The sequence below is a fragment of the Leuciscus leuciscus genome (assembly GCF_965113295.1).
Source record: "Leuciscus leuciscus genome assembly, chromosome: 2".
Taxonomy (NCBI): Eukaryota; Metazoa; Chordata; class Actinopteri; order Cypriniformes; family Leuciscidae; genus Leuciscus; species Leuciscus leuciscus.
Window position 1 is genome coordinate 34,878,463 of NC_138726.1, and position 23,579 is coordinate 34,902,041.

Here is a 23,579-nt window from a genome sequence, read left to right on the forward strand (position 1 = left end):
TTATACCAAGTCACTTGACCTGAGTGGTTTCGCGGCCTCCTTTTTTCAGTATTTTTTCAGACATCAGGCCCACACACTCCCTGCCTTCCCCCCCAGTTTCTCAAATGTCTGTTTCCCCCAGGATATATAAACCATTTAAGGATTAAACGTGTCATAGATACTCACAATGTGTATCCAGATACAAACATGATGTAGGCTTATATGTTCATGCTCTCAGCAATAAGGGGACTTTGGCCAATAAAGCACAGACAGGAATTTACTTGCAGAGTTTCTGCTTAAGCTAAAATTATGCCCTAAAATTTTAATTAATATTCGGATTTTAGTTCTTAAACATTTGAATTATGCTACTCTGTTCTGAAGAGACTGGCCATCCGTGCAGGGCTTTGGAGAATGGATGGATGGATGTTCTGAAGACTTGGACAGAAGATTATGAACAGATTGATGGAGTGATGCAAAGGTTATAAAGACTACAATAAGTGGAAATTTATAGTTTAGAGTATAATTATAGAATATAGTTTCAACAAGACGCAATCTAAGCAGCAGTTTACCTAACCACCGTGACAATTTGACATATCTGACATTCCTCTTCACCCCTGCTCCAATTTGTTTCTAATACTTCTCCCCCATATTAAAGGGGACCTATTATGCCCCTTTTTACAAGATGTAATAAAGTCTCAGGTGTCCCCAGAATGTCTCTGTGAAGTTTCAGCTCAATCACGGTTAAGCTAACGTGACATTGCAGTTCTTCATCACCATGAAAATGTATTATCTGCATGCGTTTTAAAGCCATATCTGTTTAAACTTCTGATGTATGGTTTTCTGAGCGCACACATCCAAAGCACGCGCACAGAAAGCTGGCTGTCAGACGGTGCGTCCCGCGAGTATGAAACTAAGTTCTCTTCCACGTCTTATTGCGCTTCAACTGTCACATAGCACAAGGTTATTTCAGAAACACACAAAGTTCACATTAACAGTCGGACTCGGTTATGTCTGTGAATGTAAACCGAGAGTAAAGAAATCGCATGTGAATATTAGATCTGTGTGTTAGTGAAAGCAGTGTAATATTCAGTACCTACTGATATGCTGTTAATATTAATCAAACAACAAAAGAAAACCAGAAAATCACTCACTGCCCTTGATTGAATAACTTTAGTAGCTTTAATAAGAATACATTTCTTACTTGAATGCTGCTGTTAATTACTCTGGCAAGGAGATAAACATGGCGGACTGTTTATAGCTCACTCAGGGAGGGGTCTATGCTAATAGGCCTTTATCACACTTCCGTGTTGTTAAACCACTTCTGCTGCAGCCTGTATCAATGGCTGTGCCCATAGTATGGGATTGTTTTGATTTGTTAGAAAATTCCTAAAACTTATGTAAAACTTCTTCTAAAGACACCAACATCTGTTCACAATGATTCATTGGGTATTGTGAAACAAAGAAAAAAGGTGTCTCAATATTCTGACGCATATTTTGTGATTTAAAGGGGAACGCCATACGTCATACTTTGACGCAAAAATAACATTAAAAATCAAATTAAATCAGTCCGATGATTCCTCTGGCAGTAACTTGAGCTGTGTGCTACTCGTTAATCCCATGACAGCACTGGCAGCGCTGAGGATCGCATCTCTCTGATAGTGTTACACAATAAAATAAAAGATGACATAAATAGTAGGGTATCATGTAAGTCTAAATAAACAGATTTAAATATTGACGTTTATTGTTAAGCTCAACTAAATTAGTTTACTTTTCTTCTTAAAACTGGCGTCCGTCTATTGACAATAATGCAGTTGGAAATTCCTTTACGCTACTAATCGGAGCAGAATGTAACAATACGCGGACCGTGATAAAGGCCAATAGAGCTGAGTCCATTGGCAGTCATGGCTGGGGCCTATTCAATGTGACGTCACATTGCATAGAAACTGAATGGCTTATTCTGAGACACTGCTTATGATTTATGGGGATAAAAAAAAAGGAGTGAGTGTATTTTTATCATTATAGGGTGGTTGTGTACACACACTGCCGACACACATTTATGTTAAAACTCCATGTAAAATTTAATTTGGCATAATAGGTCCCTTAATAGAGTGCTGCAGTGATGTATGTTTGTAGGCCAATTTTCCATTGGCTTTTGGATTATTGCAGAAAATAAGCTCTGTGACCAGCAAAAGTTCAGGATTCTTACACATTTTATTCATCGAGATAATCTTCACAAATAAACACAACACAAAACACTTTTTTTTTTTACGTTTATGTTAGAGTAGTTTGAAAGAGCATAATTATAAACACAATGAGGCTGTAAAAGCGGATTAGTGAAAGACAAGAAAAAGCTAGTGGTATTACTGATGTATTTTATTTCGTAAGACATGAAAGTATCTTGAGCTTGTGTTATCGCACTTTATTTCAGGCATTTAATCAAGGGTGATGAAATTGGAAGTGCTAAAATGCTAACTTGTTTCCGGCGTTTGGCCTACAAAAATATGTAATCTCTGCTGCACTCTAGTAATGTATATAATTTAAGAATGCTAAAGACATTTTAGAGCTGGGTAAGAGTCATTGCAGACAGCAGTCTGTTTACCTTTATCATCATAAAGGATTGTATCAACACGTGCGCTTATGAAAACGCTAACATATAGACTGTGTAGCATGAGTGTATTGCGTGGTAATGAAGCTGCTTTGAGTAGAGGGCGGTATTGCAAAACTGCTTTGGTTGAGTAGAGGCATTGTAAAAGTTTGGTTAAATTTGATTAGGTTTGAGTGCAAGCATTGGACAGAGAACAAGGAAGGGTGTATCAAATGTTCCCTTTCTCTGAAGAGTAGCTCCGAATTACTTGTGCTTCAGCACATTTACTGAGCCAACAGGTTAGGGTATAGTGTGCCAGTCTGATCAGGCAGGTGTAGTGTGTGTTTATGATCACTTTGGCTGTTTGCCCTTACTGAATACAGAAGTCCCAGAAAATAGCCCTCTTTTGCTCTGCTGTGGACACTTATAATGCAGGACCAATAGGACACATTACATCTACTTTCTGCTGGTTTGTAAGATTCATTGTATTCATTTTTTTATATTACTTTGCTTAAATATCAGATCAGTGACTGGTGCAGCTACAGATAGAGGATGCCACTCTGTAGATGAGTGAGAAGCTCTCTGTGTGTGGAGTGCCCATCTGGTAGTCTCTGCTTTCATTCTGATGAGAAGAGTGATGATCTGTGGCAGAGACAGAGACTGATTCTGTGAGACACAAGTACTGAGAACAAAAAATAACAGCTCAAACAAACCAGAGAAAGCAGGAAGTGAGTAAATTTGCACTGGCATCAACTAATTCCACTCCAAAAGACGTTATAAGACAGAGACAGTCCACTTGTACATGTATGAAATGGAGGAAAACATATATGGTGGCTATAGTCCTGCTTTACAGTTTTTGATGGAGGCTTCACAACTCAACGTGTAGCTGTTAAATGAGCCAATCGCCTCTTAGTTTGCTATAGAACGTGCTTGTTCCTTAGCTGGACCAGTCAAAAAAACCCAAAACTTTTTGTGTGATTTGAGCACAATTTATGATTTTATTCTTGATTTGAAATATGTTATTGAAAAGTACAAGTTATTAGAGCTGTATTTGCAAGGCTGGAAATAGCTGCCAGGGGGCATTACAAATATGGCCGCCAAGTGAAATGACTTGCTTCAAGGGACTTTAGCCGTGTCTTAATATGCTTTCTTATCTGTTCTTGTGGACTTGTGAAACATCATCACTCGCTGCCCAAGTACTGTTTCAATTAAATGTTCACGTTAGCCAAGCACAGTGCAAATCCCCGGATGTGTTCTTGATCGTCCCCTTTTATCGAGTATGCATCGAGAGATGACTTGTGCGGACTTGAGTCAGCCAAGTATCCCAAGATGCATCTAGCACCAACCAAAAAGCGTCAATAGCAGAGGTTAAAACCCGTGTAATTTAACATTGTGTCACAAAATGTAGTTTTAAGAGTTTTTCAGGTGAGAATATAGTTGTAGAATGTAAATGTTGTAAAGCATGTAAAGAAAATTTGATCTAGCGCGTGTTGAGGTCCAGGCATTCACTAGGTGCTCAGCGTTCATTAACCCCGCCTGGAACAGCCGTACCGCGGCTAGTCCTTCTGACGTTTGCCGCTGGCTCTGATGTCTCTGTAGTGGTTAAACATGAGATATAATTTGTCTTGTGTATGTCTTAACGGGTGATCTTTCGTCTCATGAATCTATCATTTGTTCTCGAATATATATGTATATATATATATATATATATATATATATATATATATATATATATACCGTGAGGAAAATAAGTATTTGAACACCCTGCTATTTTGCAAGTTCTCCCACCTGGAAATCATGGAGGGGTCTGAAATTGTCATCGTAGGTGCATGTCCACTGTGAGAGACATAATCAAAAAAAAAAAAATCCAGAAATCACAATATATGATTTTTTAACTATTTATTTGTATGATACAGCTGCAAATAAGTATTTGAACACCTGTCTATCAGCTAGAATTCTGACCCTCAAAGACCTGTTAGTCTGCCTTTAAAATGTCCACCTCCACTCCATTTATTATCCTAAATTAGATGCACCTGTTTGAGGTCGTTAGCTGCATAAAGACACCTGTCCACCCCATACAATCAGTAAGAATCCAACTACTAACATGGCCAAGACCAAAGAGCTGTCCAAAGACACTACAGACAAAATTGTACACCTCCACAAGGCTGGAAAGGGCTACGGGGAAATTGCCAAGCAGCTTGGTGAAAAAAGGTCCACTGTTGGAGCAATCATTAGAAAATGGAAGAAGCTAAACATGATTGTCAATTAGGGGTCGACCGATTAATCGGTCGGCCGATTAATCGGCCGATTTTTTTGCATTTTTTAACATAATCGGCATCGGCCAATATCCAGTATATCAAGCCGATTATTAGGCGGGCGCATCTGTGGGCAGCCTTGTGTTGTTGTTGTGGACGCACGCTGCGCCTAGAGTCATTCTCCAGCAGAGTGAGCAGACCTCATCCAGTGCCTAAGGAAGGAGCTAAGTTCCTTGGAGAAAACTCCTTTATATTTAATTAAAACCTTTTGATATGTTACTGCCAACTTCGAGAAAAAATATGAATAGGCGACATGACGTTCGGTGGATATTGATAGCGTAGTTGAGGTTGCATTAGCACAGCAGAAGGGTTGCTATCATGTCACAACAATAAGTAAGCAAGAATTTTGCAATTACAGACAGAGAATCTGATACTTTTATTTGTTCTGTTTTGTGTGTCTTATATTTGAGAGGGTTGTCACTCAATGCAGAGAAATAAGTAATAAAAAAGTGACCATAGGTTAGTGAAGGGCTGGCTTTGCTTTGCTAGCGTCGTCGCTAGGGTTGGGTAACGTTAGCTACAGACAGACCCGGTGCTAATACGGCACTGGTGCCTTAACGACCGTTATTTACCAGACCGAATATCAATGCGTATTTCTGTGCTACTGTTATGCCTGTGCTTCTCTTGGATGCTCTGAAAACGGACGTTAGAAACGTGACGCTAGTCAGCAGTTAACTTTAGCATACTGTTAGCTAGTAGCTGGATTAAACACGGTTAAAATGCTGGCCAAAGTGTAATGTGTGACTGTATTTCACTGTAGACTAGGGGTGGAACATGTAACTGTTATTCGTATTGAACCGAAACGGTACGGGCGTCATGGTTCGGTGTATACATTTACACGGAGAATACATGGTATAAAAATAAATAAAACTCGCGTGCAAATTAATTAATGTACTGCGGAACTACTGTTAGATACGCGAGTTCTTTGGGGACACCTAATCTGTAGCCCCGCCTTAGCTCTGAAGCAGGCTGCGATGTAAAGATTGCAATGCTGGAGTATGGTGTGTGTGTGTGTGTGTGTGTGTGTGTGTGTGTGTGTGTGTGTGTGTGTGTGTGTGTGTGGAAGAGAGAGAGGGAGAGGGAGACTCGGGAGAGGGGCGCGGGCGCGATCGAAAAGTCGCGTGTGTTTAAAGTCGCAAAGTGTTTACTTATATTTGTGTGTGTGTGTGTGTGTGTGTGTGTGTGTGTGTGTGTGTGTGTGTGTGTGAGGCGCGGATGCGATCGAACAGTGGAAACATAAAAACATACTCAGTCATTTTGTTTACAAGACATCATTCAAACTGCAAAGTGTTTAAGTTAACGTTACTGTTAATTACAATTTTAAGCAAAACAAATATATTAATCTGAAATGTAGCAAATTAATTTAATTCATTCAGGTACAATTACCAAACATATCTCAAGGTCACAACAAGTGCAGATTGGTCAAGTGTTCAATAAATGTTTTTGTTGAGAAATCTTGTCTATCTTAAGTAATTATTTGTGTTATATTTTATCTTTCAAATAGAGGTTAAAAACAAGCACATAATCGGCCAAATATCGGCCAAAATAAATCGGCAGCATTAATCGGCCATCGGCCGACCCGGATTTCAAAAGATCGGCATCGGCATCGGCCTGAAAAAACCCATATCGGTCGACCTCTACTGTCAATCTCCCTCGGACTGGGGCTCCACGCAAGATCTCACTTCGTGGGGTCTCAATGAACCTAAGAAAGGTGAGAAATCAGCCCAGAACTACACGGGAGGAGCTGGTCAATAACCTGAAAAGAGCTGGGACCACCATTTCCAAGGTTACTGTTGGTAATACATTAAGACGTCATGGTTTGAAATCATGCATGGCACGGAAGGTTCCCCTGCTTAAACCAGCACATGTCAAGGCCCGTCTTAAGTTTGCCAATGACCATTTGGATGATCCAGAGGAGTCATGGGAGAAAGTCATGTGGTCAGATGAGACCAAAATATAACTTTTTGGTCATAATTCCACTAAACGTGTTTGGAGGAAGAAGAATGATGAGTACAAGAATACCATCCCTACTGTGAAGCATGGGGGTGGTAGCATCATGCTTTGGGGGTGTTTTTCTGCACATGGGACAGGGCGACTGCACTGCATTAAGGAGAGGATGACCGGGGCCATGTATTGCGAGATTTTGGGGAACAACCTCCTTCCCTCAGTTAGAGCATTGAAGATGGGTCGAGGCTGGGTCTTCCAACATGACAATGACCCGAAGCACACAGCCAGGATAACCAAGGAGTGGCTCTGTAAGAAGCATATCAAGGTTCTGGCGTGGCCTAGCCAGTCTCCAGACCTAAACCCAATAGAGAATCTTTGGAGGGAGCTCAAACTCCGTGTTTCTCAGCGACAGCCCAGAAACCTGACTGATCTAGAGAAGATCTGTGTGGAGGAGTGGGCCAAAATCCCTCCTGCAGTGTGTGCAAACCTGGTGAAAAACTACAGCAAACGTTTGACCTCTGTAATTGCAAACAAAGGCTACTGTACCAAATATTAACATTGATTTTCTCAGGTGTTCAAATACTTATTTGCAGCTGTATCATACAAATAAATAGTTAAAAAATCATACATTGTGATTTCTGGATTTTTTTTTTTAGATTATGTCTCTCACAGTGGACATGCACCTACGATGACAATTTCAGACCCCTCCATGATTTCTAAGTGGGAGAACTTGCAAAATAGCAGGGTGTTCAAATACTTATTTTCCTCACTGTATATATATATATATATGCTGTTTAACTTTACCGTTGTAGCCTACTAGAGTACATTTCTGAGTAGAGTACGCGGACTTTGTACATTTTGTACTGAATTGTTTGGTTGTCTTTATTTCTTATTTTTACAGTTTCTTATACCTTTTACTTATATTTTTATTATGGCTATTATTGATCATTAAAACTGACATTTAACAAAAAGAGACAGGGTTGTGTTTTGTATCACATTTCATTTTATTACAGTGAAGATAATCAGAGTACATATTCACATAGGCCTTTTGCCTTAAGCATATATTAATATGTTTAATATTCAATGTATATAATCAATGTAAGCATTGCCTGAACCACATTTGTGTGGCTATTACTGTTTAACGAAACGAGGCAGAGTGGTGTTTTATAACATATTTCATTTTATTGTTGCTTAAAATATACATACTGAGATAACCGGAGTAGCCAGAGTGAGTTGAGTGACGATATCATGAACGCTGCTGTTCCATTTGTAGAATTACCTGACTTACGTCCTCCGAGCCTCCGGAGTTCTTTCTCCTAAATTGAACTTGGCAAGTCCGAACTACCAAGGAGGCAAGTCCGAACTTTGCATACTTGGTGTTAAGAAACGCCTCATGTCTCTGTGTGTCTCTGTAAATGTTGTTTCAGGACATTGTGCTAGGAACTTAGTTTCTTGCTGTATAGGGGAAACGTTTTCACAGAAGCAATTTGTAGTTGTCCATTTCAGGTACCTTGATTGAAAAAAATCCAAAAATCATTTACTCACCCTCATGTGGTTCCAAACTTGAATGACTTCTTGAAGAGGTGTTTGCCTGTACAATGAAAGTCTGTGGGGTTCAGTAATATTCGGGGTACTTCTTTGTGTTCCACAGAGGAAAAATAAGTCAGGTTTGGAGTGACATGAGGGTGAGTAAATGATGACAGAAGTTTCATTTTTGGGGTGAATTGTCCCTTTGAGTGTTTAACTTGTGTATAAAGAAGGATTGCTTTCTTTTCTAGTAAGCTTCCAATTTCTGCGTCCCCTCGATTTGGGATTGAATCTGCAATATTTGCATGCAGCCCAAAACTTTATCCACAAAGCTTGCACTTAAAATATTCCTGCTGACATCTTTTTTTTCTCAATATTGCTATGATGTAGATTTGTCACTAACTGGAGCGCTACTGTGTGTAAATGTATGTGTGCTCCAGTCCTTACCATCCTCTCTTGTCTATTCCAGCTCCACCCCCCACTCTGCCAGTTGGATGGTGTTCAAGACGGCAGACGTTGGGAAGGTATAGAATAAACCATTGTCATAAGGCGGTGCACACATTCTGACACAACTGTGATGGTCTGCTTTATGGCGTTTCATTGACTAGCTAATTAATTTCAATGTTTTCCAGAACTACACTTTGTACTATTACTCAAAACAGCAGCATAGCTACACAGTTCTGTAGAGGAGAGAAGGAAACAGTTAATGCATGCGTCAGCATCATTTCCTCTCAAAGAAGAATGACAGCAGGAGAAAACAGGATTGTGTATGTGCAAAAGAGTGCTGTTCAGTTTGATCCGTGGTGTTCATGCAGGATTTTGATGAGAGTAGTTCTGATTGAATCAGTACACAGAGATATATCCTACTAACACTGAGCAGATTTACACACACTCGCACAAGCACACTAACAGATCTGTCATGGCATGGTCATGCACACTGTGAGACCGCAAAAAGCTCTTTTACCTCTTTTTTTATATACTTAGTCATTCAATAACATCTCAATTAATGAAGGAATATCTGCTCTCTTCCTTTTATATGCCAGGCAGCTGTGTTGGGTTTTGGGAAGAAGAGATCGATTATGGAACTACAAAATTTACAAGAAGCACTCAAAGTGGAAATCCAGATCCATCAGGTATCCCCACCGCCCTCCCCACACACCATGGATTGAGTGTGTAATTGTTGCGGTTGCAGTACACTCGTCGTCCTCTAGAGGTCACTGCATCGGCATGTGTCACCCACTCCTGAGAGTGCTAAAACTTTCTTCTCTTTCTTGCAGAAACTCGTGAGCCAGATGAAGCAAGATCCACAGGTGCGTCTCCCTCACTGAACATGTCCCTCACTTACGTTACTGTTTGATCGATACGCTCTCATATACCGGCCACTGGACTAGTGTATTAGGGAGGAGTGTGTGTGTTCTTTGTACAGAATGCAGATCTGAAGCTGCAGCTCCGTGACCTGCAGGCCAAGATCACATCGCTGAGTGAGCGGCAGGTGAGAGCTGCTCTCTGAGAGAACACCTGCTGCCATATCAGTGTTCTCCACGAACGTACACATGTCTTGATCAGTTCAATTACTTGGGGTCTGAAAGTCTTTACCTCCTTGTGTGTCCCGAGAAAATGAGGCGATCTTGTTTGGTTATGAAACCTGTGTTACATCATGGCATTGTTTTGTGTTGTATTGTGCTGAACATTTGTGGTGTGATTTGTGCATTGTGGTTTTGTGTTGCCAAATGAACTATTTGCCAACACACAAACATGCGCAAATCTATTCTCCCCCTTTTCTTTGACATTTCTGTTACTGATGATTAATGTCTGGGGATGATTACGTGGCGTACTGTTGTTCGAGTGAGCTAACTGTACAGAACCCGAAGTTCTGTGGAGGAGATGGAGAAAGATGTGTTGTAGATTGCTGGCAGTGGCAGCAGAGATTAATTTTAATTAGCATCTTAAAGTCTTTTAAAGTAACAGAATAAAGCAGCTGCCACCAACAGGGGGAAAAACACACCTGAGATCATCTCTCCTTCTGCAGAGAAAAGGGAATAAGTCAACCCTCTCAGAGCTTCAGAAATGTATCAGCCTGCAGCACTATTTAATAAAGTGTGCTGCCTTCCTCGCTTAAACATATTCGGTGTCCGGTGGAATTCTCCCAGATCTAGGAGTATGTGAGTCTAACAGATGGTGGAGGAAGCCTGTTAAAGCTATAATCAGTGAGAGGACTGTGCTGGGGGGTTGTGTTCATATTCATTAATGTAACTGTCACTCTGTCTTAACTGGTTACAGAATCAACACATACTCGGCTGAACTCAAACAAGCTGTATTGCACATTTGTAGCCTGCATTAAGTAAAGCCTTAATGCAGTAAACTTTATATATCTTCCTCCTTCTGTCTTCTCTTTATGATTGTTATGGATCCATACTCTTTTAATGTTGCTTTGTGACGTAGTGATGTCTATGTGTGTGTGCACATTTTTTGATACTGAACTGTAACACAAACAGTGAATGGCTTCAAATGAATTGCATTGAGAGAGTACTCGAGGAATGATCATGTCATTTAGAATCACATTGTTTTTTCACTGTAATTTCTCATTTGCACAGTTATAACAGAGCTCAATAAGTGTGCAAGTATGTTTATTTATTATCAGCTAGAACTTTTATTTTTCATTCCTCTACGTTTACTTAAGACTTCCATTTCTTTCCTGTTCATCATCATGTAAGTTACTAAAGAACCTGCCACACGTCACTAAAGCATTTTTATTTTAAAATTGTGCCTAAGAGTGTTTTGAGTTGTTATGCAAATGTAGGCGTGTTCTTATAAATGCTGATGATCTAGTTTTTCTTATGTTGGAACTCTTCTAAAAGAGAAAAAAGATTTGATGTATCATAAGTTTAAACATGAACATTTCACCCTTTAAAGGTGAATTTCTGTGTCACTGGCAGCATCAAATGGAGTATAATTAATGGTGTTTCTTAATAAGTCTGCTATCTGTCATCGTTTAGACTCTTAAAAGGATACGTCAGCCCAAAAAAATTTATTCAAAACATTCCTTAACCTATATGGCTTACTTTCAGTTGCAGAATACAACTTATTTTAAAGAATGTTTTTGTTCATACAATAAAAGTCAATAAGGTCTCTGCGCATGAAACTGGAAGTATATAGAAGGAAGTATTTCAACAGAAAAAAACACATTATTACTACTAAAGAACAAAAACACAGTCAGAAACAAAATATATATTTTTTTTTATTTTTTTTTATTTATTTAGAAAATGGACAGTGTACATTAATTAACATTCATAAATGTAAATGTACCCAAATTAGCCCGAAGGCTAGTTTTCATTGGTAGTCCCTTTGCCAGATGTTATTAGGCTCTAAACTAGAAAAAAAGAGTTAAACATTACAACAATACACTACAACAATCATAAAACTAGAACTTGTAAGCACCTCTGTAAAATACAATATATATATATATATATCCTTATATAAAAACAGAAAATGTTTGTAAAAGGATACCTTTATAATGGGTATAATAATATATGAATCTATAATACTTCAATTTCTTACTTCAATATATCTGTCCTTAATTATTTGAAGAAGCAAATGTGGTGACAGTCCTTTCAGCTGTATACTGGACATGGCTCGCTAATTTATTACTGCTAAATGTTTCATGCTGTTATGCCATAATCCGGTTTCTTAAAACACTTAAGATGTTTTTGAAGGTAGATTACTGTTGGCCCCCTGGCTGAGAGAAAAAGACACGAGAGAGAGAGTGAAGTTCAGTTGTAGGGATTCCATGTTCTCACTTGCTGTCAGTGCAAACGGGCCAAAATCCAACATGACAACAGCAGGCAAAAAGAGAGCATGAGTGTTAGAGACTTCATTGCAGGTACAAGTGACAGAACACACAAAAAATGAACAGGCACTTGTTCTCTCTTTCTCCCTCAGAAAAAGGTTGTGGAGCAGTTAAGGAGAGATCTACTGGTGAAACAGGAAGATATGAAGCTGCAGACGCTGCAAGCTGATGGGCAAACGTCTACCTTGCTCATCACACAGACACCTCTGTCTGCTGCCAGCCTCACTACTCCACAGGTACCCACACAACACACAGAAAACTGCTTCAAGGGACTTCTTTTAAGACAAAGCCTTGTCTTTGCTGAACATTTAAAGGATTAGTTCACCAAAAACTAAAAACATGTTTTTCCATGTCAAAAACTTTTGACTTTCTTTCTATTGGAGAACACAAAAGGGATGAAAAATGCCAAAATTGCAACAACAAAAAAACACCCTAAAAGTGTCATAAAAATTGTCCATATAGAAATATAATTCTGAAATTGTTTGTATTGTGTTGGTTGCACTTTTATGTGTGATTAGGCTAATCATTGAGGCTTTCAGGGCACAAATGCACCATAAAAGTGGTCCATGTAAAGTTACTCCGGAGTCCATAGTATTGCTTTGTGTCTGGAACAAGCTGAAAGTTTAATTTTGTTATCCACTTGACATCTGCCCTAGCTCTCTTTGGCATATTCATAAAAGTTCATGAGAAGTAGATTCTATGAATCAGTTCTTTTTGTGTCAGTGATCTGAATGATTTATTCATGAATTGAACTTAAGAGACTCAGTAGCTACTAGGGGTGTAATGATTGAAGTTTTGTATGGTTAGGTTCATATTGCGGTTTTGGGGTCATGGTTTCAGTGCAGTTTGGTTTGAGGGCAGGGGATGGGGGATTGCCGACTGGGTTTTTGTGTGGTGCCAAAATAAGCTCTGACATGTGTCACTTTCTTTTTAGATATGTCATCAAGGCAAAAGTGACATTTATACTCTCAGTAGCTCCAGTGACATTATCACAGTAGCATTTTTCATTATAAGGAGATGAGTGGCAGATCATTAGGTTCAGTAAGAAGAACTTGCCTATAAAAGAAAAAAAGATCATGTTTCCAACGGTGTATGTGTTTGTGACCCTGTAGAGCTCTGTGCCCCCTGTCATTGCTTCAAAGACTCTACCTCTGGTACTGAGAGCTGCCACCCCCTCCTCACCTATCATCATGACACCAGCACCAACTATCACCGTGGTGACAACCCTTGGCAACGCACTCCTTGCAGGCCCTCCTAGCTCAGATCCTCAAAAATCCCCAGTAAACTTCCAGCCGGTCATCCAACCGACCCATCAGGGAGCAGAGCCAGTACGAGTCATATCCAATAGCACTATTGTTGTAAGTATTTCTCAAAGCTGTTTTGAGTCTCTTGTTACAGAACAAGAAGAGTTTTGTTTTCTTATTCCCTCTTGTTTTGCAAACTGCATATGAGGTGGGAAGAAATTTCAGGCTGTCTGATTTAGAATTTAGAACCCAAGAGCTCAGGGTTGGTTCTTTAGATTTTAGACACAATTATTCTATTACATCTGTGGCTTAAATGGTTAAAGTTATTTGTTGTAGGATGTATGTTGGACAGGTTAGTTAAGTAAGGGTGTCTAAATGGGCGGTCTTGTCACAGGTGCAAGCTGCTTCCCAAACAATCAAAGTCCCTCAGTTTGTCCCACCAACCAGACAGACAACTCGACCAGCCACTCTACCGCAGGTTTGTTTCCATAGAAACCCTTCACACCCTAATGCCTGGCTGGGCTAGTGAAAAACCCTAACTGCTAAGTGTTAGTGTGCATCTATATGTCTTATTATTTATCTTTTTACTGCAGGTGTTACTTTTCTGTGTGATTTATTTTCTTCTTGCCCCATCTTGTTCTCTTGCTCTGGATTTAATTTCTGTGTGCTTGCATAGTCGTGACATTTGCAATTCCTGCTTTGGCTGTTGCTTTTGACCCTGCAGTAAAGTGATCATTATCCCTGATTTCTCTCCGGCAGTATTCTCTGCTATTCTCTGTGGTATATGTTGTGTGTGTGCATATATGCTAGGGTTGGTTGGTATAACCAAAATCACATAGCGGTATACACTACCATTCAAATGTTTTGGGTTGGTAAGATAAAGTCTCTTATGCTCACCGAGACTTATATATTTGATCAAAAATACAGTAAAAACAGTAATTATCGTCAAATATTATTCGTTTCAAATAACTGTTTTCTATTTGAGTGTATTTTAAAATAGAATTTATTCCTGTGATGGCAAAGCTGAATTTTCATCATTCATTCCAGTCTTCAGTGTCACATGATCCATGAAATATTTCTAATGTACTGATTTGGCGCTCAATCATTTTTTTCATTTATTATTATATCAGTGTTGAAAATAGTTGTGCTGCTTGAATATTTTTGTGGAAAAGAAAAGCATTTATTTGAAATATAAATATTTTGTAACATTACAAATGTCTTTACTGTCGCTTTTGATCAATTGAATGTGTTCTTGCTGAATAAAACTATTAACTTCATTCAAAAACACCTTACTGACCCCAAAATTTTGATAGTGTATATCATAATATATTTGTTTAGCTGAAAAAGATATATCAATTCAGCGAATTACATCCTTTACAAATTGAAGGTTTGCATTTATTTTACTCTCTCTTTATTTTATTTTTATTATTTTATCTTTTTATTCAGAACTTGATGGATGAAAACCAGGAGATAAGGTTATGCATAATAAATAATGAAACATTATTTTATTGTGACTAATTATATTATAAAATAATAGTCAATAAGTAGACAACTTTTATTTGCATTGGAGTGGAGCTGGTGTTAGTGGTGTTGTGGAATAGTAGGTAACATATTTGTTGTTTGTTGTATACTAGAGTCTAAATGTGAAATTCTGCTGCTGTTAAACCACTGAGTTGGGCATCACTTTTCTGATAGTAATTTTTTTTTCACTACTTGGGTCCACCTTTTATTTCTCCATTTATTCCACAAATAAATGTCTTTTTTTCCCTGTGTGTGAGCAGGTCAGGCAAAAACCCCCAGCGTCTTTGTCTCCAGCTGCTGGTCAGATCTCTGTGCAAACCTTGCAGTCACCGGTGTTACTGAGCACTGCCCTCCCTTCCTCTGGTCACGTCCAGCAGATGCGTATCCTCAATGGCCTGCCCTGCCCCAACAGCTCTAAAAACACAAGCATCCTGATCTCCCCATCTACACACATGCAGCCGTCTGTGCAGACACGCACACAGCAGTTACCTCACAACAGACCAAGCTCTGACAACACGGTGAGGGAAATAAACACTTTATGTATTTAAGTTTACTCAAAAACATTAATTACATGGAAAGTTTCTTTTAGGAAAGTCAGTTCAATCAGCCATATTGGTCCATCTCCTTCTAATACTGTCTATGTGCACTATCGTTCAAAGGTTTATTTCAAAAGACTAATGACTATTTATATTTCAAAGAAATGCAGTTCTTTTTAAATTTATATTCATCAAATAATCTTGAAACAAATGTGTCACGGTTTCCACAGACATATTAAGCAACACAACTGTTTTGTTTCCACTAGGGGTGTCCCCGACTAAGGATTTACACATTCGAATCAGAATTGTCTAATCTTTCTATAGTCGAATCATCTATGTGTGTGTGAATGGGTTGGGAGGGGCACGACACTAGGTAGTCAGCAGGAGGGTAAAACTATTTTTATTTTATTTGACTCACTGCACACAGCAACAACTTTTAATAAAGCGACCAAAACTGCCTGCCAACTGACAGACGAACTGACAATGGCTTTCTTATTTAGGTTTAAATAAAAGGTAATGTGGTGGATAAACATTGGTAAAACGTTTTCTCATAACATTTTAAAGCCGCGATCGAAATACAGACCATCACACAAAATACATCTGATACTGTGGGTGGATCTAGAAAAAAAGACGAACATATTTTAAGTCCCAACATATGATATTGCTATTCGTAAATTAAAAGCGCCATTATATATGAAAAGAGTGAACCGTCTTTATTGGTAAGATACTTGCCCGTTTTAAGTGGAAAGCCATATTTGTTATTGATGAGTGGTAGGACATGAGCTGTTGGCACAACTTGCATTTTACTTTTTTTGGATCGTCTTTTACCATTTCAAAGTGCATCCACACTTTAGATTTTCTTATTCCAGTCCAGACATTAAGTAATCCCTGCCACCAAGATGCTCCTCGTCTGTCACAGATCAGGGAAAGTGAAACTTAAATCTTTCACAGGGGTGGTTGGATTTATTCACACACACACACACGTTAAAAATATTTATTGAACGCTTCTTTCTTTTCACGTTTTTTTTTTTATACAGCATTATCATAATTAAAGGCTGTATATAACTTAATATAACTGTACAAAACTAGTAGTTCTGTGTGAAATTAGACATTGATCACCCCCATATTGCCAAAATGGTATGATCCTCGTTTCATAACACCCGCGAAGATTCGACTGTGAGATCGGTGGTCGAATCAGGCTCCGCATATCGATGCATCGAATCTTCGACTATTCGGGGTCACCCCTAGTTTCCACAAACATATTAAGCAACACAACTGTTTTCAACATATATAATAAAGTGAAAAAGTGAAAGCGACATGTGAAGTCCAAGTATGGTAACCCATACTCGGAATTTGTCCTCTGCATTTAACCCGTCCAAGTTAGTGCACACATATTAGGAGTAGTGAACACACACACTATGCAAACCGTGATACACACCCGAAGCAGTGGGCAGCCTTTATGCTGTGGCACCCATGGAGCGATTGGGGGTTAGGTGCCTTGCTCAAGGGCACCTCAGTCATTTACTGCCGGTACTGGAATCAAACCAGCAACCTTTGGGTTACCAGTCAGACTCGCTAACCATTAGCCCATGACTGAAATGTTTATTGAAAGCACCAAATCAACATATTAGAATGATTTCTGAATGACTATGTGACTCTGAAGACTGGAGTAATGGCTGCGGAAAATTCAGCTTTGCATCACAGAAATAAATTACATTTTAAAATATATTACAATAAAAAACAATTATTGTGTTCTGTAATAATATTTCACAATATTACTGTTTTTACTGTGTTTTTGATCAAATAAATGCAGCCTTGGTGAGCATAAGAGACTTCTTTCAAAAACGAAAAATCTAACCGACCCTAATCTTTTGAATGGTAGTGCATGTATTAATACATGTTTGTTTCTTCTTCAGATACCCGCAGTTGAATATGCGACAGAGCCAAAGACTTCATTGCTCATCTCTCCAGACACGCCTACACACACTTCTCCTCCACTGTCCTTACATACACCATCTTCACCTGCTCCCACCAACACACACACTCCTTCCTCCAAACATCAGGAGAGCCCTCTGGTAAAGTACTTTTATGTTTATAATGAAGATAATGATGAGTATGATGATGTAAATTATGATAATGACACGCATTCTTTCAACAGAAACTGGCCTTCATGTTGTCTCTGGGACTGGTCACGCGTGACTATTTAGAAGGTCAGGAGAAGGAAATGTGTCTGTTTGTGTGCATGTTTGTTTGTGTGCGTGAATGAATGTGTATTGACCTTTCCCACTTTGTTTGTTTAGAGATTCAGAGCAGGCGTCAGGAGCGTAAGAGACGTACAACAGCAAATCCAATATATAGCGGAGCCATGTTTGAACCAGAGGTAACAAACATACACATGCATTAAACGAGCTGTTCAATGCAAACAGATTGGAGATATCTGATGGAATGAACCATGCTTGTGTGTGTTTCAGCGGAAAAAAAGCTCAGCGTCATATCTGAGTTCCATAAACCAGTCCAGCAGGAAGAGAGGTGAGTTCAGCCAATCACACTTTCTCTCTGTGCCTATATTAAATACTCTGTGTTGCTTATTGAGGAGAAGTGTGTGATTGCTTTTTTAAAGGGTTAGTTCACCCAAAAATGTAAATTCTGTCAGTAATTACTCACCCTCATGCTGTTCCAACCCCCTTTCGTTCATTTTCGGAACACAAATTAGGATTTTTTTTATTAAATACAATACAATTTTATTTGTATAGCACATTTAAAGACAACTGGCGTTGACCAAAGTGCTTAACAAGGCCAAAATATATACGATACAAATACAATATAAACATAAGACACAGAAAACAGAAGACACACACATCAAGATATATTAAAAGCTATTGAAAAGAAATGCGTTTTCAAAGTAGATTTAAAAATTGACAAAGTTTGGGCAGATCTGATGTGAGCCGGTAAGCTAGTCCATAGTTTTGGTCCAAAGGCTGCAAAAGCATGATCACCCCTATTTTTTAGTCTGGTTAGAGGGACAGATAGTAAGTTAGAGTCCCCCGATCTGAGTGATCTTGACTGTGTGATTGGATGAAGCAATTCAGATAAGTACTGTGGAGACTGGTTCTGCAATGACTTAAAAACAAATAACAAAACTTTAAAATCAATTCTAAATTTAACCGGTAGCCAGTGAAGCGAGATCAGAACTGGTGTAATGTGTTCAAATTTACGCTTCCCTTTGAGGAGGCATGCAGCTGCATTTTGGACTAATTGTAAACGAGTGATGCATTTCTGAGAGGCACCAATGTATAAAGAATTACAATAGTCCAATCTGGATGTTACGAATGCATGCATGGCAATCTCAAAGTACTTAGCAGAGAAGAAGTGCTTAACCTTTGCTAAAAGACAGAGGTGAAAGCAACAGGACTTAACCACAGCACTTATCTGCTTATCAAATTTAAGGTTGTTATCAAACCAGACCCCCAAATTCCTAACACAGGTGGTGCTATATGGTAACAAAATCATGTTTGGAGATCAAAATCATGGGTACTAAGATCATTGGGGCCAAACAAGATAATTTCAGTTTTGCTCTCATTAAGACTCAAGAAGTTACTAGAAAGCCAGAGTTTCAGTTCGTCCAGGCAGTCCAATAATGGCTTTAAAGCAAGCTTGTCATCACGCTTCAGAGGCAAGTCAATTTGAGTGTCATCGGCATACAGATAGAAAGAAACCCCATGTCTAGATAAAATAGAACCCAAGGGGAACATATATAGATTAAACAGTTCCGGGCCAAGAATAGAATCCTGAGGGACGCCAGACCCCAATTTCATTTTGGACGAACACTGTTGCCCAATTGCCCAATACAGAGTAACTCCTATTAGATAAATATGAGCGGAACCATTGTAGTACCGTACCCCGAAAACCCATGCACGCTTCAAGACGAGAATATTATGATAGACCAGGTCAAAAGCAGAGCTAAGATCTAAAAAGACCAAAGCCACGGATTGCCCGGTATCGGTGGTAAGCAATATATCATTCATGACTCTTAAAAGTGCGTATTCCGTACTATGACGAGATTTAAAACCAGACTGAAATTTCTCATAAATCTGACTAATCGTTCAAAAAACACTGGTGTTGACTCAAAACCACTTTTTCTAGAATTTTTTTGATAAAGGGTAAATTTGAAATTGGGCAGAAGTTAAAAAAACCCATCTGGACAAGGTATGCAGCTATGGAATAATTCACATTCTGAATTTTAAAAAAAATTCCTGTTATGTGCTTTTGAAAACTTTGAAAACAAAACCAAAGGTTCAGAAACCGTAATATAAAAGTGTGGTGATGCTTTTTGCCGCCTTCTCCTGCATCACTGTTATGAAGCAACAGGAGTAAACAGCTTCTGATGATGCAAATTCGTAGTTCGGACCCAAATAATATAATGTGTGCAGGGGGAGGGGAGAGCAATCAAACTCGGGTTCAGACTAGAAAATCGAACCAAGTGTGAAAGAACCTTTAAAGTGTAACTTCGCTGGGTTGTTTTTTTTTATAACCCACTTTTTATTGTTACAATGTCTGTACTAGTATATGTAAATTAACTATGTTTACTTGTTTTCTGTGTTACCTGGTCTGAGAAATTCTCATTTATTTGTCAGCAAAACTTTTGACATCTCCAGAGCTTTTGTGAAAACTACAGATTATACTTGCGCACTTTTGCATCCCCGCCCTCCGATTCTTGGGTCGACAGAGGTTGTAAGGGTAGGTTTAGGTAACAGCTTTTTTTTTTTACCCGTTACTTCAGGAGGTTGGGCGGAACTGACAGACTAACAGTTTGTTAGTTTCTTTCTGTTTTTCCCCTCTGTTTGGCCTTAAAGAAATAGTTCACTTAAAAATGAAAATTCTGTCATCATTTACTCACCCTCAAGTTGTTTCAAACCTGTATGAAATTCTTTCTTGTGCTGAACACAATATTTTGAAGAATGTCGGTAACCAAACAGTTGATGGTTAATTAACTTCCAATTAATCAATTAACTTCCATAGTATTTTTCTTTCCTACTATGGAAGTTAATGTGGTACATCAACTGTTTGGTTATAGACATTCTTCAAAATATCTTCCTTTGTGTTCAGCAGAAGAAATAATTTCATACAGGTTTGAAACAACCTGAGGGTGAGTAAATAATGACAGAATTTTCATTTTTAAGTGAACTATTCCTTTAAACACTGTGTTCGTGGCCATTTAGTATAACATGTTGACTACAAACACAGAAGTTTTCAGATTTTCCGGCGTTGCGTTCTCACCATATTTACGATCCTTTGCAGCCTTTAGTCATTGCCTACAACGATCCTTGTTCTTTAACAAGGATCCTTCACTGTAAACTGAAAGTAATTCCCTCCGATAAACTTTTACTCTTTGAATTCTTGCATCCGGGAACTATACAAGTCGACACCATTATAACTAAAAGTTTGCTAAGAAGTATTTCTTACTAAAGCAAGGCACTATTTGACTCTGGTAAGCATATCCATAGCAGACAGCAACATGCCCAATGCATTATTGGCATTGAAATCAGCCAGAACACCCTAGCAAGCACATAGAAAACACACAAAAAAAAACATTTAGAAGGCCTTAGCATCTGCATTACATTAGCATTTTCTTCAGAAAATATAAAAATTGTATTTTAAATGTTCAGGTTGAAAACTAAATGTAAACGAGCTTTTCACAACACTGGTTTGATATTATCCATATCTGTGAAATGTGACTTAACATCCACTGTGAATTGTCTAATTTTATTGCGGTAAAAATCTGTAGCCAGTCATTATTCAGTGCTTTAAGCCCTTTTTCTACACCTCTCATCCTGAACTGATCCACTCTTCTTTACTCCCATCAGTCAGTCTCTCTCGGTCTCACACAAGCACACATTCAGCAGTAATGACTGTTTGATTATGTAATGTGCTTACAGGCACTCTGCTGTGGAGTGGCCCTGGAGTGTATGTGTGAGGCAGGAAGAAATGACCCTGCAGTGTGTTAAGTGGGATAATGACGGTCTTCAGGCTGCTGTAAAAGTGTATACATTAGTAAAAGACTCAGACAATGTTCTCAGCTTACTTTATAGGTTTACAATTAGGCAAGTTGTGCACATCTTAAAGGTGTGACAATACCGCATCATTAGTGTACCATTAGAACTTGTATTGGAAAGACTGGAGTACAAAAAGACAACATTACAGTTTGCCAAAGATATTTTTTTGATACTTTGATATGACTAATATTTTGATTGCTCTTCAAAGCTCACCCAAAACAGCTTTCACTGTTGCAAATTAAAGGAATAGTTCACTCAGAAATTAAGTGTTATCATTTACTCACCCCTTACTCACCTGTTCCAAACCTGTATGACTTTCTTCTGTGGAACACGATAGAAGATATTTTAAAGATTTTTTCAATTCTTATTGTTATAATGGAAAGTCCTCAGGGTCCTGAACAGCATTGGATCCCATTGACTTGAATAGAAAATTGTATAGCCAAAAAAACACTGTGACATTTTAGATGTCAGTTTAGATGTTCCTTGAGGCAAATATCTGTCAGAAAGTGCAGTAGATGAGCATTCAAGTGATTGAGGACAGAATCAGAATAACTTGCAGTAAAGCCAAACTTATGCTTTAAAAAAATAAAATAAAAATAAAAGACTGTTCCTGTCTCATATAAAAACTGTAGGCTATAAATTTGGTTAAAAGGTAGTTAAAAGCCTCATTCTCGTGTGTGTGTGTGTGTGTGTGTGTGTGTGTGTGTGTGTGTGTGTTCATTGAGGAGCTAAAGAAGCTTTTTTTTTTTTTTTTTTATCTCTTAAATTGATATTGAACACATTTGGGACCAAGGCTCCAGCCATATATTGTTTAGTTGAATATAACTCTTGACTTGGGTCTGTGTGTATGTATATATGTGTGTGTGTGTAAAATGTAATGGTACTATTAGATCTTGTTGATAAAATACATGAATATTTGCTCTGTTAATGTCCATTGCACGCATAAATGTGCATAATCTGTTGATTTATGATGTTGAATATGGCTCGTCTTAACATTTGACAGCATCTGTGTTAGCTGTAGATGAAAATAAGCTTCTTGATGCCTGGATAAGCTTCTTTAAATCGTTACCCTCTGATCCTTCTTTGTTATTGGCATTTCTTATCCCCATCTGCCTAAATGTAATGCCTTCTGCCTTTATCAGCTGATTTGAGGCCAGCTTTTGCAGAAAGTGTTGTTACCCAGCATGCAATGCTTCCTTTTGTAATCTAACGATGCTCTCTCCCTCCCAACCACCATCAAACCACCCCCACCTGCTCCTTCCTGCTACCCTAGCCAATGAGGACAGCTTGTCAGAGGTATGCTACACCAATGTTTTGTCTTCCTTTTCTTTTCTTTTCTTTTTGTGTTTTGTTTGTCCTTTGTTTCATCTCACCCAGGTCGCCTTTCTAAAAACTGCAGTATTGTGGAGCGGGGGCCCCTCCCCCCAACCACCAGCAGCCATCATTCTACCTTCCCAGACCTACAGCGGCCCACCGCGGGCAGCCCATTCTCCCCTGCCCTCTCACTCACCCTTCCATCACATTCACCCTCACCCAGCCCCAGCTCAGCAGGGGATGTAAGTAGCTGTGATAGTCCACTACAGTTACTGAGACACAATTCAGACTTCCCTATCCGAGTGTTCACCGTGCTCACCAGGGACATCTAGTGGTAGCGGAGGTGAATTAAGAGTCTCCGGTAACTGAGAAACATTTATATTAGAGATTCATTGCCATTCACTCTCGTTTTCGTAATTCATTTCATTTCTTTTTTTGTCCCATGCCATGACATGTTTTACTTTTGTCAGTGATCTTACAAAGCAGACAGTCTTTATTGAAGTAATGTAATAGGTTACTCTTGCAGGTTATATTCTTTCAATTTAGAAACTTTTAATATGAATGACTATGTCGACTATGCAAAATCGGATAAAATAGAGGCATAGAGGCAGCTGTTTAACCTGGACCCACCAAAAATTTTTTTTTTTTAAACACAAGCTCAATTTAGAATGGAATAGAGACAAAAGCTACTTTCACAGCAAGCCTGGTAAAT

At 38.7% G+C, this 23,579-nt stretch overlaps 1 protein-coding gene and 1 long non-coding RNA gene across 7 annotated transcripts in view; both read left to right on the forward strand.

Annotated features, from left to right (window-relative positions):
• The window catches only part of LOC309492753, a 149,548-nt gene that overhangs the window by 110,734 nt on the left and 15,235 nt on the right, over window positions 1-23,579 (forward strand). The window lies entirely within an intron of this gene.
• phf21aa (PHD finger protein 21Aa) overlaps window positions 1-23,579 on the forward strand; it is a 33,762-nt gene that overhangs the window by 1,688 nt on the left and 8,495 nt on the right. Inside the window, exons 2-15 of one of the 6 annotated variants that reach the window (XR_014203686.1) lie at window positions 8,822-8,876; window positions 9,396-9,485; window positions 9,630-9,662; window positions 9,779-9,844; window positions 12,292-12,435; window positions 13,312-13,557; window positions 13,838-13,921; window positions 15,225-15,482; window positions 17,417-17,575; window positions 17,659-17,710; window positions 17,801-17,880; window positions 17,972-18,029; window positions 22,827-22,849; window positions 22,931-23,109. Coding sequence is in view for 4 of the 6 variants with exons in the window: in XM_082161760.1 (XP_082017886.1) it covers window positions 8,847-8,876; window positions 9,396-9,485; window positions 9,630-9,662; window positions 9,779-9,844; window positions 12,292-12,435; window positions 13,312-13,557; window positions 13,838-13,921; window positions 15,225-15,482; window positions 17,417-17,575; window positions 17,659-17,710; window positions 17,801-17,880; window positions 17,972-18,029; window positions 22,827-22,849 (1,323 nt within the window). In the remaining 2 variants the exon portion in view is untranslated. Of the gene's footprint in view, window positions 1-8,821; window positions 8,877-9,395; window positions 9,486-9,629; window positions 9,663-9,778; window positions 9,845-12,291; window positions 12,436-13,311; window positions 13,558-13,837; window positions 13,922-15,224; window positions 15,483-17,416; window positions 17,576-17,658; window positions 17,711-17,800; window positions 17,881-17,971; window positions 18,030-22,826; window positions 23,110-23,579 lie in introns of all 6 variants that reach the window. The other 5 variants (XR_014203685.1, XM_082161760.1, XM_082161762.1 and 2 more) reach the window with 5 other exon arrangements.